The 14864-nt window shown below is 53.5% G+C and overlaps 1 protein-coding gene across 13 annotated transcripts in view; it reads right to left on the bottom strand.

Moving 5' to 3' along the window:
- Positions 1-14864, bottom strand: part of SMARCA4 (SWI/SNF related, matrix associated, actin dependent regulator of chromatin, subfamily a, member 4) — a 101893-nt gene that overhangs the window by 65843 nt on the left and 21186 nt on the right. For 11 of the 13 annotated variants that reach the window (XM_030935339.1, XM_030935343.1, XM_030935345.1 and 8 more), the window contains exons 2-9: positions 11500-11752; positions 10435-10567; positions 9247-9651; positions 8829-8927; positions 7912-8170; positions 6382-6508; positions 4454-4627; positions 879-1052 (exon numbers count right to left, since the gene is read on the bottom strand). In XM_030935339.1, the coding sequence (XP_030791199.1) occupies positions 879-1052; positions 4454-4627; positions 6382-6508; positions 7912-8170; positions 8829-8927; positions 9247-9651; positions 10435-10567; positions 11500-11721 (1593 nt within the window). In that variant the 5' untranslated portion in view covers positions 11722-11752. The remainder of the gene's footprint in view (positions 1-878; positions 1053-4453; positions 4628-6381; positions 6509-7911; positions 8171-8828; positions 8928-9246; positions 9652-10434; positions 10568-11499; positions 11753-14864) is intronic. The other 2 variants (XM_030935340.1, XM_030935341.1) reach the window with 1 other exon arrangement.

Raw genomic sequence — 14864 nt, 5'->3', positions numbered from 1 at the left:
GCCCCTCACCTTTCTAAGAAGACATCAGATCACATCACCCACAGCCAAAACCCTCCCGGGTGAGGCTCTCATTCACGATCAGAATTCAACCCACAGTCCTCCCAATGGCCTGAAAGGTCCCACGCCCCACCTGCCCCTGTGAGCTCTGACCTCACCTCCCGCCTCACACGATGCTGTGCTGGGAGCCCAGGGCTACCGGCTGTCCTTGGCATACGGCTGCCTGCCACCTCGACCTTTGTTCCGTGCTGCCTGGGGCTCCTCTCCTGGGTCTCTGCATTTGTGCATCAGGGCCACCCTTTGGGCCTCTGTTCCAAGGCCTTCACTGACTACCCTATCCCTCCCCTTCCATTCGGCTTCACCCTCCTCACTGCAGCCATCACCATCCACTACTCTGTTTGCTTCATTCGTAGATCTGCCCCTCAAGCACAACCTACGAGGACAGGGGCCGTGTTGTGCTCCCTTCTGTGTCCCCCATACACAGAGCAGCACCTGGCTCAGAACACGCTGCCAATATCTGTCCAACCAGCGACTCAGCCACAAATAAATGGTTAGAGATGTTTATCCTAGGGGTGGGGGGTCTGGATCGCACCACCTGTGGCTCTCACAGAATGAGGGGAGGGGGCACCACCTCCATTTTCCACAGAAGGCAGACGAGACGGCAAAGTGACCTGAGGTCACACAGTCACTCTGATGATCAGAGGGATCAGCAAAGATCCGAGCCCAGGACTGACTCCCAAGCCCGAGCCTGCTCTTTCCTTCACCCCACTTCTAACTCCGAGCTTTGAAATGCCTTGGTGTGACCCTGGGGAGCGACCCCTGGAACCTGCAGTACCAGCCACATGTGTGGAAGGGTGCATGTCAAGAAGGCGGGACCATACCATGAGCCTCCGCATGCGCTCCTTCTCGATCCGCTCATTCTCTTTTTTCTGCTCCCGCTCCGTGTTGGCATGGTACGTGGCCACTGCCTTGGTTAGCTTCTGGATTTTGCCTGTGACTGATCTGTGATATTCCTTGAAATCCTTGGCATGCTGGAGAATGCTATTGAGGTATTCCTGTAGAGAATGCACAAAAGAGAAGGCTGACCCCTCAGCAACATGTCAGCAAGGCTGACACGTCCCCCGCAAGGCTTGTTTAAAACCTAGAATACTGCCCGGGCACGGTGGCTCACACCTGTAATCCCAGGACTTTGGGAGGCTGAGGTGGGTGGATCGCGAGGTCAGGAGATTGAGATCATCCTGGCTAACACGGTGGCCTACTAACACGGTGGCTTACTAACACGGTGGCTAACACGGTGGCTGTCTCTACTAAAAATAATTTTTAAAAAAATTAGCCAGGCATGGTGGCAGGCGCCTGTAGTCCCAGCTACTCGGGAGGCTGAAGCAGGAGAATGGCGTGAACCGGGAGGCAGAGCTTACAGTGAGCCGAGATCGTCCCACTGTGCTCCAGCCTGGGCAACTGAACGAGACTCTGTCTCAAAAAAGAAAAAAACAAACAACCTAGAATATCACTTTGGGAGGCCAAGGAGGGCAGAATGCCTGAGGTCAGGAGTTCGAGACCAGCCCAGCCAATATGGCGAAACCCCTTCTCTACTACAAATATAAAAAATATCACCCAGGTGCAGCGGTGCATGCCTGTAATCCCTGCTACTTAGGAGGCCAAGACAGGGGAATCGCTTGAATCCGGGACGCACAGGTTGCAGTGAGCCGAGATTGTGCCACTGTACTTCAGCCTGGGTGACAGAGCGAGACTCCATCTCAAAAAAAAATAAATACAATACATAAAAAAATGCCCTTTGCCTGTTGCGGTTGGGTTTCTCTGATGATAAAACTCAGCAATGGCAACTGTGGGTGGGAAAGGCCCTTGAACACAGCAGGTGGGCACACAGGGCAGTCGACTTGCAGGGCAGCATAGCATGGATACGAAACGTCTCAAAAATGTTTCCAACCCTCCCCCCAACTTATTCCATCACTACAAATTTACTTTAAGGAAATACCAGAGACCAGTCCCAAAATGTTGAAGCCAAAAATTCCTGTCCTGGCATGATTTTTAATTTTCAAAAGCTGAAATATGCTGCATGTCTTCAAACAAGAAAAAGTTGACATAAATGATCAGATCCTGGACACACTGAAATGGAATACAGTGTAGACATCAAAAGTCATGTTTCCGTGATACTTAAAAACAAAGAAAGCAATGTGGCCAGGAGCAGCAGTTCACGCCTGTAATTCCAGCACTTTGGGAGGCCAAGGCAGGCGGATCACTTGAGGTCAGGAGTTCAAGACCAGCCTGGCCAACAGGGTGAATCCCCATCTCTACTAAAAACAAAAATTAGCCAGGTGTGATGGCGCACGCCTGTAATCCCAGCTGCTCAGGTGGCTGAGGCAGGAGAATCGCCTGATCCCAGGAGGAGGAGGCTGCAGTGAGTGGAGATAATGCCACTGCACTCCAGCCTGGGCGACAGAGTGAGATTCTGACTCAAAAAAAAAAAAAAAAGCAGGCCGGGCGCGGTGGCTCAAGCCTGTAATCCCAGCACTTTGGGAGGCCGAGACGGGCAGATCACGAGGTCAGGAAATCGAGACCATCCTGGCTAACATGGTGAAACCCCGTCTCTACTAAAAAATACAAAAAACTAGACAGGCGGGGTGGCGGGCGCCTGTAGTCCCAGCTACTCGGGAGGCTGAGGCAGGAGAATGGCATAAACCCGGGAGGCAGAGCTTGCAGTGAGCTGAGATCCGGCCACTGAACTCCAGCCTGGGCAACAGAGCGAGACTCCGTCTCAAAAAAAAAAACAAAAATAAAAAAAGCAAAGTTTTAGAAAAAATAAAAAAACAGCAATTTAACATTGTATTAATATACAAGCAAAAAGGCTGAAATAACATATATAAAAATGTTGGCGGCCAGAAGCAGTGGCTCACACCTGTAATCCCAGCACTTTGGGAGGCCAAGGCGGACAGATCACAAGGTCAACAGTTTGAGACCAGCAGCCTGGCCAACATAGTGAAACCTCATCTCTACTAAAAATACAAAAAATTAGCCAGGCATGGTGGCAAGTGCCTGTAGTCCCAGCTACTTGGGAGGCTGAGGCAGGAAAATCGCTTGAACCCGGGAGGCAGCGGTTGCGGTGAGCTGAGATCGCACCACTGCACTCCAGCCTAGGCAACAAGAGTGAAACTCTGTCCCAAAAAAAATAAAAATTAGCCAAGTGTGGTGGCGCACACCTGTAATCCCAACTACTCAGGAGGCTGAGGCAGGAGAATCCCTTGAACCCAGGAGGCAGAGGTTGCAGTGAGCCAAGATCACACCATTGCACTCCAGCCCAGATGACAAGCGTGAAACTCCGTCTCAAAAAAAAAAAAAAAAAAATTGGCGAGGCATGGTGGATCATGCCTGCAAATCTCAGCACTTTGGGAGCACTTTGGGAGGCCAAGGTGGACGGATCACTTGAGGTCAGGAGTTCGAAACCAGCCTGACCAACATGGTGAAACCCCATCTCTACTAAAAATACAAAAAAAATGTTAGCCAGGCATGGTGGCAGGTGCCTGTAATCCCAGCTACTCAGTGGGCTGAGGCAGGAGAATTGCTTGAACCCAGGAGACGGAGGTTGCAGTGAGCCAAGATTGCACCACTACACTCTAGCTTGGGCGACAGAGCGAGACTCCATCTCAAAAAAAAAATGTTAACAGAGATTGCTGTGTTGATTGTCTAGATTATTTTACACTACACAAATAAGATATAAATGATAGAAAATCTATGAATGACCAAATCAGCACAATCATCCCCAAATCCTTACTTGATCTTAGATTTGAAGATTTCCGTCTTATTGATTCATCCTGGGAAACCCTGAGTCATATCAGTCCCTGTGCTGCCCAGAACCCTCTATGGCTCCCACTTCACTCAGAGCAACAGCCCAAATCCTCCCTGCAGCTCACAAGGTCCTGCATCACCTGCCCGTCACCTCCCTGCCCTCCCCTCCTTCAGCTCACCCCACCACTCACTGTACTCTGGCTACATGCAGGTCCTTACTTTCCATAGAAAACATAGGCACATTCCAGCCCCAGGGCCCTTGCACCTTCTCCTTTTCACAGAAAGCTCTTTCCCACAGATCTGTGTGGCTCCCTCCCTTGGGGGTCTGCCCAGATGTCACCTCCAAAAGAAAGAACTCCCCCAACATCAGGTCTACAACAGCCCTTTCCTTTCTCTCTATCCCGGCTTGATTTTTCTTTGTGCCCTATCACCTTCCAGACATGCTACACAGGGATTTGATCACTATCTTCTCCCTACCATTGGGTTTTTACACCAATACGCTCTCAGTGCCTAGAATACTGTTACGATGAGCAAAAGAGAGAGACAAGCAGCATGTTTAGGAACAAAGCAAACACAGCCCCGTGACAACTGCTGGGACAAGCCAGGCAGCCAGGTGGGTGGGCTTCAGGGCCTTGGGGCCACCGGGGTGTACCTGGTGCTTCTGCCGGCGCTTGCGCTCCTGCTCGATCTTCTGCTGCTTCTCTAGCTTCTCGGTGATGCGGGCCTCGCGCAGGGACTGGCGCTTGCTGCGCTTGTAGGCCTTAGCATTGAGGGCCGTCTCCAGCGCTGTGTCCCTCCGCATGCACACCACCACCTCCTGGCGCAGCTGTAGGAGGGAAGAGGACAAGCCCACGTGCTGCACAGCTCTGTGGCATCCACAATGACGAACACGCATGATGATGTCACATGCTACACCGCTAAAGGAGCATTTTAAGTGCCTTACACACGCAGTCCGTGTGTGCAGGGGACATCTAATAGGTACCCCCGGGCAGGGCGAGCACAGGACAGAAGGTGATCACTTCTGGACACCTAGCCAGTGGGTCCTCTCGGACCTCCAGCTTGCCCCCCTCTACCACACACACAGCTTCTTAGGAGTCATTCAGAAGTACAGCACCCTTGGCTGGGTGTGGTGGCTTAACATCAGTAATCTCAACACTTTAGGAGGCCAAGGTAGGAGGACTGCTCAAGCCCAGGAGTTTGAGACCAACCTGGGCAACATGGGGAGACCTTACCTCTACAAAAACTAAAAGAAAAATTAACTAGGTGGCCAGGAGCAATGGCTCATGCCAGTAGTCCCTGCACTTTGGGAGGCCGAGGCAGGTGGATGGCTTGAGCTCAGGAGTTCGAGACCAGCCTGGGAAACATGGAGAAACCCTGAGTCTACTAAAAACACAAAAACCAGCGTGGTGGCTCACGCCTGTAATCCCAGCACTTTGAGAGGCGAAGGCAAGAGGAACACCTGAGATCAGGAGTTCGAGACCAGCCTGGCCAACGTGGCGAAACACTATCTCTATCAAAAATACAAAAATTAGCCAGGCGTGGTGGCATGTGCCTGTAATCCCAGCTACTCGGGAGGCTGAGGTGGGGGAATCACTTGAACCTGGAAGGAAGAGGTTGCAGTGAGCCAAGATCGTGCCACTGCACTTCAGCCTGGGCTAGAGTGAGACTCTGTCTCAAAAAAGAAAATCAGTCCGGCATGGTGGTGCACACCTGTAATCCCAGCTACTCAGTGGCTGAGACAGGAAAATCACTTGAACCACAGAGCCAGAGGCTGCAGTGGGGCGAGATAGCATCACTGCACTCCAGTTTGGGCGACAGAGTGAAACTCTGTTTCAAAAAAAGGAAAAATTCGCCAGGTGTAATGGTGCACGCCTATACTCCCAGCTACTCAGGAGGCTGAAGTGGGAGGATGACATGAGCCTGGGAGGTCAAGTTTGCAGTGAGCTGTGATCTCTCCACTGCACTCCAGGGTCTCACTAAGAACAGCACCCTCAGAAATAGACCCATGCGGGACAGCGCATGGTGGCTCATGCCTGTAATCCCAGCACTTTGGGAGGCCGAGGCAGGCAGATCATTTGAGGTCAGGAGTTCGAGACCAGCCTGTCCGATATGGTGAAATCCTGTCTCTACTAAAAATATAAAAATTACGCATGGTAGCACACGCTTGTAATCCCAGCTACTTGAGAGGCTGAGGCAGGAGAATTGCTTGATCCCGGGAAGCGGAGGCTGCAGTGAGCAGAGATTGTGCCACTGCACTCCAGCAGCCTGGGTGATAGAGCAAGACTGTTTCCCAAAAAAAAAAGGGGGGGGGGGGGAGGGAGGAAAAGAAAAGGAAGAAAGAAGCCCTTGCAAGAATGCTTCAAGAGGCAAGTGCTTTAGGGTAGAGAGGTCCATGTCTCCAGCACTGTGCAGGACGCAAGAGGAAGGCTCTGCAGTGAATGAGTGCCAATGGGTGGTCACAGCTGCTTTTCACAGCCCAGGCAGGTGTAATACTAGCCCAGCAAGCCATACTTGGAGGCTTACCAGCAGTGTTGGTGACAAAGGCCCTTTTTGGAAAGCTGCGGCTGTGCCAGCACCCACCTGCCTCTGAAAGTTCAGCAGCCTGAGGGCCTTGAGCTCAATGGTCGCTTTGGTTCGCAAATCCCCGGCCAGGGACCCGGGAAGGTTTTCAAGTTCCTGAATTCGGTGTGCAATGCGAGCCTGCAGCCTGGGAGCAGAGAAGAGAAGGAGCAAAGGCGGTGAGAGGCTTGCCAGGGCACCCGGTTATAGCTGGAGCTGCAGGGGACCCATCCCTCGAGGAAGGAAGGTACTGGTCATGAGGCAAGAGATGCCTCAGAAGAGGATGCTGGCCGCAGGGCAGAGCAGAGAGGGAGGCAGCCCGGGACACTCCTCAGGACCAGGCCTCAGGGGGCAGCAAACAAGATTCCTGATAGGCGCGCCCAATTCATGCCTGTTCACTGGTGTGAGCCAGGCTCTGGCATCAGGTGGGCCAGGGTTTTCATGCAGCACTGGCATGGATGAGGCGCAGGGCCGTGAGAATCTACTTCACCTGCACACCTCAGCATTCTCATCTCAAAACTGAGGCGACCCCTTGGAGAGACCCTAGAGGTGTGGTCTGAAGATTACGAAGGTTACATAGGAAGGTTATATGAACTAATCCTCTTAATCAGTCTTTCCGCACATACTCAATGAGCACCAACTATATGCCAGGGACCATTTTGAGCGCAGGGCCTTAGCACTAAACAAGACCAACAAGTCAAGGAACTCAGCCTCAATAGAAAAAACAGGCCATAACGGAGATTTAAAAAAATAAAATAACCACTGCAATTCCAGAGAGTGGCTGGAAGTGACAGGAAGGGCCTCCATAAGGAGGGAATCCCAGCAATGAGGCCTGAATGAGTAGAAGGAGCCATGCACGGCCTGTGCAAAGTTCCTGGGGCAGGAAAAAGCCTAACTTGTTAAATAAATGAAAAGAGGAACAGAGAGAGTGGGGTGGGTGACAAAGGATGCTGGGCAGGAGTGGACATAAGGCAAAGATTATTGGGCAGATAATTGGAGTTACAGGCAGGTTTTAATCCAGGGAGTAGATCTGACGTCAATCAATCGTGGAAAGAGAATTCAGGCCAGGCGACATGGCTCACGCCTATAATCCTAGCCCTTTGGGAGGCCGAGGCAGGCAGATAACCTGAGGTCAGGAGTTTGAGACCAGCCTGACCAACATGAAGAAACCCTGTCTCTACTAAAAAAACATAAAATTAGCCAGGCGCAGTGGCACATGCCTATAATCCCAGTTACTTGGGAGACTGAGGCAGGAGAATCGCTTGAAACCAGGAGATGGAGGTTGTGGTGAGCTGAGATTGCGCCATTACACTCCAGCATGGGCAACAAGAGTGACACTCCATCTCAAAAAAAAGAGAATTCAGACTGCTGTATGGGAAACAGACCGCAACCAGGGTGGGAGCAGGGAGGTGAGGAAGGAGGTGTAGGCCAAGTGGCAGCAGTGGGCACAGGGCACTGTTTCCTAAGGTGGGAGAGAAAGTTGAGTGGCTTCCCCAGAGGGACATAGGGGACAGAAAGTAGTGACCTTGGGAACTGGGGCCACGCCCTCACCTGTACTCGCGCTCCTGCAGGATCTCCACAGGGTCGAGGCCCCGCGGCTTCTGGATGGGGGTGATGCGGCTCTGCTTCTGGTGCAGCGGCACCATGGGCGCGGGCTGGGCCGGCTGCCCGGGGGACTGGGTCTGGGGTGGCATCACAGGCGAGGCAGCGGGTGGGACGGCAGGGGGCGCAGGGGAAGGGCGACCCGTTGGCTGCGGGGGGATCAGTTTCTGAGGGGTGCTCGTGGGGGCAGCAGCATTCGCCATGGGTCCTGGGAGGAGGCAAAGGGCCAGGGCATCGTGTTGAGCTCTGGGGCCCATCCAGGCTGGAAACAGAAAGCTGCTGGGCTGCTCAAGGCCCTGGGGACAGGCAGACCCCGCCCATCTCCCACCCCTCACCTAGAGGTGTCCCTCACACCCGCCTTGGGCTCCAACCTCCTCCAGATCTCAGCCTCACCCTCGTCCCTCACACCCTCCACTGGGGTCAGCCCCACACCCTCGAGGCTTCTGTGTTCTGTCTGTGGCTCTACAGCAGCATTTCCTGTCGTCTCCTCCCAGTGCTAAATCCAACAGAAGCAATTTGCCCTTCAATGCCCATCGCTAAACCTGAGGCTCCAAGAGGGTGGGTAATGAGTCCCACTGCCTCTTTGAGCCCACCAGATGTGAGCCTGCAGCACTTACTGAGCAACTACTTATACAGGGCTCAGGGACTGGGTGAAGGCCACGAGGGATGGGATAAAACGACAGCCATTGGGAACTGACTGGCTACAGGGGAGACCCCGGGACAACCACAAGAAAAGTGCAGGCTGCAGTTCGGCCTGGCCACCTCGGCCCTTTCTCCCTGCCAGGGCTCATCTCAAGGCCTGCGCCACCCAAGCTTGCGACAGGGAGTCAGGGCATGGGTGCACCACCATAGAAGAGGGAGCTCACCTTCAGGCCAGGGCTTGGGAGGCCCTCCAGGAGGCTGGCCCGGCATCCCAGGGGGCACGCCTGAGGGTCCTGGGGGGGGCATGTTGGGCCCTCCCATACCTACACGTAGGGAGAAACAAAAGAGAAAATAGTGCTCCCCAGGTTTATGCCTGTGCCCAGCCTCGTGGGCAGCCCTGGCTTCAGGGGACACAGCAGACACACCTATTAACCAGCACCCCCAGGGGAAGCAGGGAGCTGGGGAAGCAGCATTTAGCAGGACAGCCGCCCCCACCACCCGAGCACCCAGAAGTGCAGCATGGGCCCGTGCAATCCCAAACTGGGGAACCTAGTTGGCAGCAGAGTCCAGTCTGTCCACTCTACCACCCACACCCCAGTCATTCGCTCTGAGACACCTGAGGGCCAGGGCAGCCAGCCTTACCATGAGGCCTGCTATAATTTGGAGGTGCCGGGCCGGGACCGGGGCCAGGGCCGGGGCCAGGGCCAGGGCCAGGTCCTGTTGCGGACACCGAGGGTGGAGGTAGCGTTGGCATCTGCTGCTGCATCCCAGGCATTGGCCGCTTGCCCTGCACCGCCATCTGCAGGTGATCGGGGAGGGGCTGCCCCCTGGCCAGCATCTTGTAGGCCATGATCTGAGCTCTGAGCTGATGCAGCTGGTTCTGGTTAAATGGGGTTGGGCCCCGGTTCTGCTGCCCCAAGGCCTGGGGGTCAGCACCATCCAGCGGTGCCCCTCCTGGTCCGGAAGACATCTGGGGGCCTGAAGATGGGCCACTGGCTGGAACTGGACTAGAGGCATGCTCAGAGCCACCCAGGGGCGAGGGGTAACCTGCAGAGGAAGGCCAGCCCACTGGTCACGAAGCAGCATATGTCTGTAATTTTTACAACTTCTTCCCCCTACACCAGCTCCTACTCTGAGACAGGGCACGGCCAAATGGCATCCTTCTTTTGAGTCAATCAGGGGCACCTGGAGGGCACACGCTGGAGGCACCTCAGCCCAGCAGCCGGCATGGTGGATTTGGTTTAACCCACATCTCAGTAAGGTGCTGCTGGTTAATGCTGAGAACCTGTGCATGAAATTACGGCTTTCTCCCGGCCTCCGCCTGCCTGTCCACAAGTGGGGTCCACATCCTCGGGCTGGCCAAGCCCACCCCCAACATTTCCATTCCCAGTGGAGCCCCTGAGCTTCCCTCCCCTGATGACAGCAAGGACTTGGCAAGTCACCCACCATATCACTTCTCAATTGTCCTCGTACAGAAAAGGCACCTTCTAGGCTCATTAAAGCAGAGTCCCAGGCCCTAGGAATCTGTATTTTCAGTAAGTTCCTGGGTGGCATGGGGCTGCTGCCCTGCACAGCCGTCCTCTATCACCCATGCTGAATACGGTCTGCCCCCCAACCAGCACTTCCCCTTCTGGGGCTGCTCCAAGACAAGGTGGCCAGAACAGAGCACCAGCCATGCCACGCCAGATAGCCCTCTGTGGCAGGCCACCCACACGGCTAAATCATCCTAGGTACTTCTGGAATCCATCCTGTGGGAACCCAGGGGAAGAAAATGATCTGAGGACTCTGGTGTATGACAAACACAAGACAGGAAGGAACTCAGTTTGGTACCTTGGGAGTGCTGGTCCATGGGGCTGGGCGGGGGCCCCATCCCAGTGTGGCCCCCTGACCGCATCCCCATTCCTTTCATCTGGTTGTAGCGCGGGTCGTCCGACATGCCCTTCTCGTGCATGGACTCCATGGGCTGCGAGAGGGACCATGACAACGCAGGGTGAGCATGTGGAACGTGAGGTGGTGGCGCGGCTATGCACTGCCCGAGAGAAGCTTGAGGGCACCGAGAACGGCCACTGACGACAATGTGCATCTCCCCAGTCCCCAGCGTTACCACATGGCTCGGCTCTAAGGCAGGGTTCTGACACCTACTTAGGCCTCAAGACAGGTACAAAAAATAAATGTCGCCCAGTGGGGTACGAGCACCTGGGAGACTGTGGCCAGGCAATCCTCATCTTCCACCACCCGGGACCTCCTGTGGCCCCGCCACTTAGAAACATCACTTTTCTTACGGATGCTAATATGACCTTTTCTTTCAGATGTTCTATGTGTAAGGGAATATGTCCTCTAACCATGCCCAGGGACACACAAAAGAGACTTGTGACTGTAAAGAGGCTTCTCCGCCTTGCTGACTGAAGGTCCTGCACAGCGCAGGTGAGTGGTAAAGAGAGTGGCTGAGGGGCACGCCCTGGAGAAAAGGGAACCCGCTGCTTGGCTCTGCTAGCGGCACAGGTGAGCTCGACAGCCAGAACGGGGGAAACGACGTGGCTAAAAGCCTTTTTAGTAATTTGGATGTTTTTCTTCATTACCAAAAGAAAACTTTGGAGTGACATTCCCAAATTTCCCATGCAGAAAGCAAGGGAGCGGGAAATGGTGGGGCAGGTGTCCGCAGGGGCCAGGATGTGCTGCTCAGGCCCAGATCATGCGCCAGCACAGGCTGGGGTCCGACGAACTGACCCCTCTGTTCATGGCCATGGGCCCTGGGATAGGGGGCTGAGCCAAGGCATGCCACCTCCAACAAGAAGGCTTCCCCCCTGTCCTCCGAGTAAGGCCCTCGGTCCAGAGGCTGCTTGCAGCCCTAGGGGGCAGGGGCTGCAGGCACGAGGCTGGCGCAGGGCTCCCTACCTTGTGCATCTGGTGCATGTTGTCCTGAGGGTACCCTCCAGGTCCCTGGGTGGGGATGGGGTGTCCTGCTGAGGGTGGCCCTGGGCTGGGCCCCATCATGCTGTGGGCGGAGCCCGGCGAGGGACCCGGGCTAGGGCCCAGCATGGCTCCAGGGGAAGGGCCAGGGCCCGGGGAAGGACCCGGCCGAGGAGTTCCACCCAGGGGTGGGTCTGGAGTGGACATCTTCACGGGAGCTGCAGACAGTGGCCTCCTGCTGGAAGAAAGTCCCAGTCAGTCTGGGGTTCACCACCAAGGGTGAGGCAGGACAGGGATAGCAAGTGACATCAGAATCTCCTTCCGACAGAAAGCCAGCACCTTTCACCCCAGTCACCTGAACCTTTTCTTCATGACCACTCTCAGAGGAAGTGCAACATCTCAGGCACTCAAGATCAGTCTATCCAGGAAGGGGTGGGCCACGCTCACAGACAAGCACTGCCCCACAGGGACCTTCAGGGACTCCTGCCATATTCCTGATCACGGTAGAGAATGTCTCACCGGGGTGCTGGTCTACCCTTCACACTGCTCTCCACTTGCTTATCTTCCTAACAGAAAGAGCAGGACTATGGCTCAAATAGCCTCTGACTGCCCGGGTGCGGTGGCTCACACCTGTAATCCCAGCACTTTGGGAGGCCAAGGCGGGCAGATAATTTGAGGTCAGGAGTTCGAGACCAGTCTGGCCAACAAGGCAAACGCCATCTCTACTAAAAATACGAAAATCAGCCAGACATGGTGGCACACGCCTGTGGTCCCAGCTACTCAGGAGGCTGAGGCAGAATCGCTTGAACTTGGGAGGCGGAGGTTGCAGTGAGCCCGGATCACACCCCTGCACTCCCACCTGGGCAACAGAGCGAGATTCTGTCTCAGAAAAAAAAAAAAAAAAACAGCCTCTGACTGAAATTCCATCAATTCAGCCAAAAAAATATTTATGGCAAATTCTGCTGGTTTTCCGCTGAAAGTAGTAAGACCAAGTTTCCCTTAAAATAAATGAACTTAATTTAATTTTTTTTCTGAGACGGAGTGTCGCTCTGTAGCCCAGGCCGGAGTGCGGTGGCCGGATCTCAGCTCACTGCAAGCTCCGCCTCCTGGGTTTACACCATTCTCCTGCCTCAGCCTCCCGAGTAGCTGGGACTACAGGTGCCCGCCACCTCGCCCGGCTAGTTTTTTGTATTTTTTTAGTAGAGACAGGGTTTCACCGTGTTAGCCAGGATGGTCTCTATCTCTTGACCTCGTGATCCGCCCGTTTCAGCCTCCCAAAGTGCTGGGATTACAGGCTTGAGCCACCGCGCCCAGCCATGAACTTAATTTAAAAAGGATAATTTAGGCCGGGCGCGGTGGCTCAAGCCTGTAATCCCAGCACTTTGGGAGGCCGAGACGGGCGGATCACGAGGTCAGGAGATCGAGACCCTCCTAGCTAACACGGTGAAACCCCATCTCTACTAAAAAATACAAAAAACTAGCCGGGCGAGGTGGCAGGCGCCTGTAGCCCCAGCTACTCGGGAGGCTGAGGCAGGAGAATGGCTTAAACCCGGGAGGCGGAGCTTACAGTGAGCTGAGATCCGGCCACTGCACTCCGGCCTGGGCGACAGAGCGAGACTCCATCTCAAAAAAATAAATAAATAAAAATAAAAAAAATAAAAAATAAAAAATAAAAAGGATAATTTAAAGGATTACACAAATAATGGCACTTTTTGGTCCCTGACACTTAGAAACGTCACCTTTTCCTTTAGATGCTAATATGTATCAGGAGATGTTCTCCAACCACCCAGGGACAGGTGGGAGAGGAAAGATACTTGTGTCTGTAAAGAGGCTTCTCCGCCTCGCTGGCTGAAGACGCACACACACTCAGTGGAATTTCTCAATACATTCTAGGCTTTCCTTCATATAACCTTACCTGTGGCGATTCTTATCATTTAATAGTCTTTAAAACACAAATTCAAACAGCTACACTGCATTTCCTGGCTCTGACATCCTGGGTTTTTTGATAGCACCTCTCTGGTTAAGCATGTCGCAAATCTGTCTTTTGTTTCAGTTGCCTTTTGGAATGAATCTCTTTGCCCCTGAACTCTCCAGCATACTTCTGGTTCTAAGGATAAATTCTGTAAGACATGCAGGAACATTTTTAATTCTCTTGATTTAAAAAGTTCTATTTTTTGGCCGGGTGCGGTGACTCACGCCTGTAATCCCAGCACTTTGGGAGGCCGAGGCACGCAGATCACAAGGTCAGGAGATCGAGATCATCCTGGCTAACACAGTGAAACCCTATCTCTACTAAAAATACAAAAAAAAAAAATTAGCCGGGCGTGGTGGTGGGTACCTGTAGTCCCAGCTACTCCGGAGGCTGAACCAGAAGAATGGCGTGAACCCAGGAGGTGGAGCTTGCAGTGAGCTGAGATCGCGCCACTGCACTCCAGACTGGGTGACAGAGCAAGACTCCGTCTCAAAAAAAAAAAAAGGAAAAGAAAAGAAAGAGTTATATTTTTTGTTTTATTTATGTTTTTGAGACGAAGTTTCGCTCTTGTTCCCCAGGCTGGAGTGCAATGACGTAATCTTGGCTCACTGCAACCTCTGCCTCCCAGGTTCAAGCGATTCTCCTGCCTCAGCCTCCTGAGTAGCTGGGATTACAGGCGCGCACCACCATGCTTGGCTAATTTTCCTATTTTTAATAGAGACGGGCTTTCACCATGTTATTCAGGCTGGTCTTGAACTCCTGACCTCGTGATCCACCCACCTCAACCTCCCGAAGTACTGGGATTACAGGCGTGAGCCACCACACCTGGCCAATTTTTTTATTTTTACTAGAGACGGGGTTTCACCATATTGGCCAGGCTGGTCTCGAATGTCTGACCTTCAGGTGATCCACCTGCCTTGGCATCCCAAAGTGCTGGGATTACAGGTGTGAGCCACCATTCCTGGCCAAAAATTACATTGTATTAGGTAATCTCGGGGAAAAAGTTTAATTTGAAAGGTAGGGGTTTTTGTTTTGTTTTGTGTACGGAGTCTCACGCTATCACCCAAGCTGGAGTGCAGGGGAGCCATCATAGCCCACTGCAGCCTTGACCTCAGGGGCTCAAGCCATCCTCCTGCCTCAGCCTCCAGAGTAGCTGGGACCATAAGAGTGCATCTCCACGCCTGGCTAATTTTTCTTAATTTTTTGTAGAGACAGGGGTCTCTCTATGTTACCCAGGCTGGTCTCAAACTCTTGTTGATCCTGGCTTAAGGGATCCTCCAGCCTGGACTTTCCAAAGTGCTGGAATTACGGGTGTCAGCCACTGCACCCAGCCATAGGGACATATTCTTAGACAAGAGATGAAAAGCTCAAAACGACC

Source organism: Rhinopithecus roxellana, chromosome 8 (assembly GCF_007565055.1).
Source record: "Rhinopithecus roxellana isolate Shanxi Qingling chromosome 8, ASM756505v1, whole genome shotgun sequence".
In the NCBI taxonomy this organism is placed as follows: domain Eukaryota; kingdom Metazoa; phylum Chordata; class Mammalia; order Primates; family Cercopithecidae; genus Rhinopithecus; species Rhinopithecus roxellana.
The sequence above is the reverse complement of the archived record's forward strand: the minus strand, read 5'-3'. Positions and strand labels throughout refer to the sequence as shown.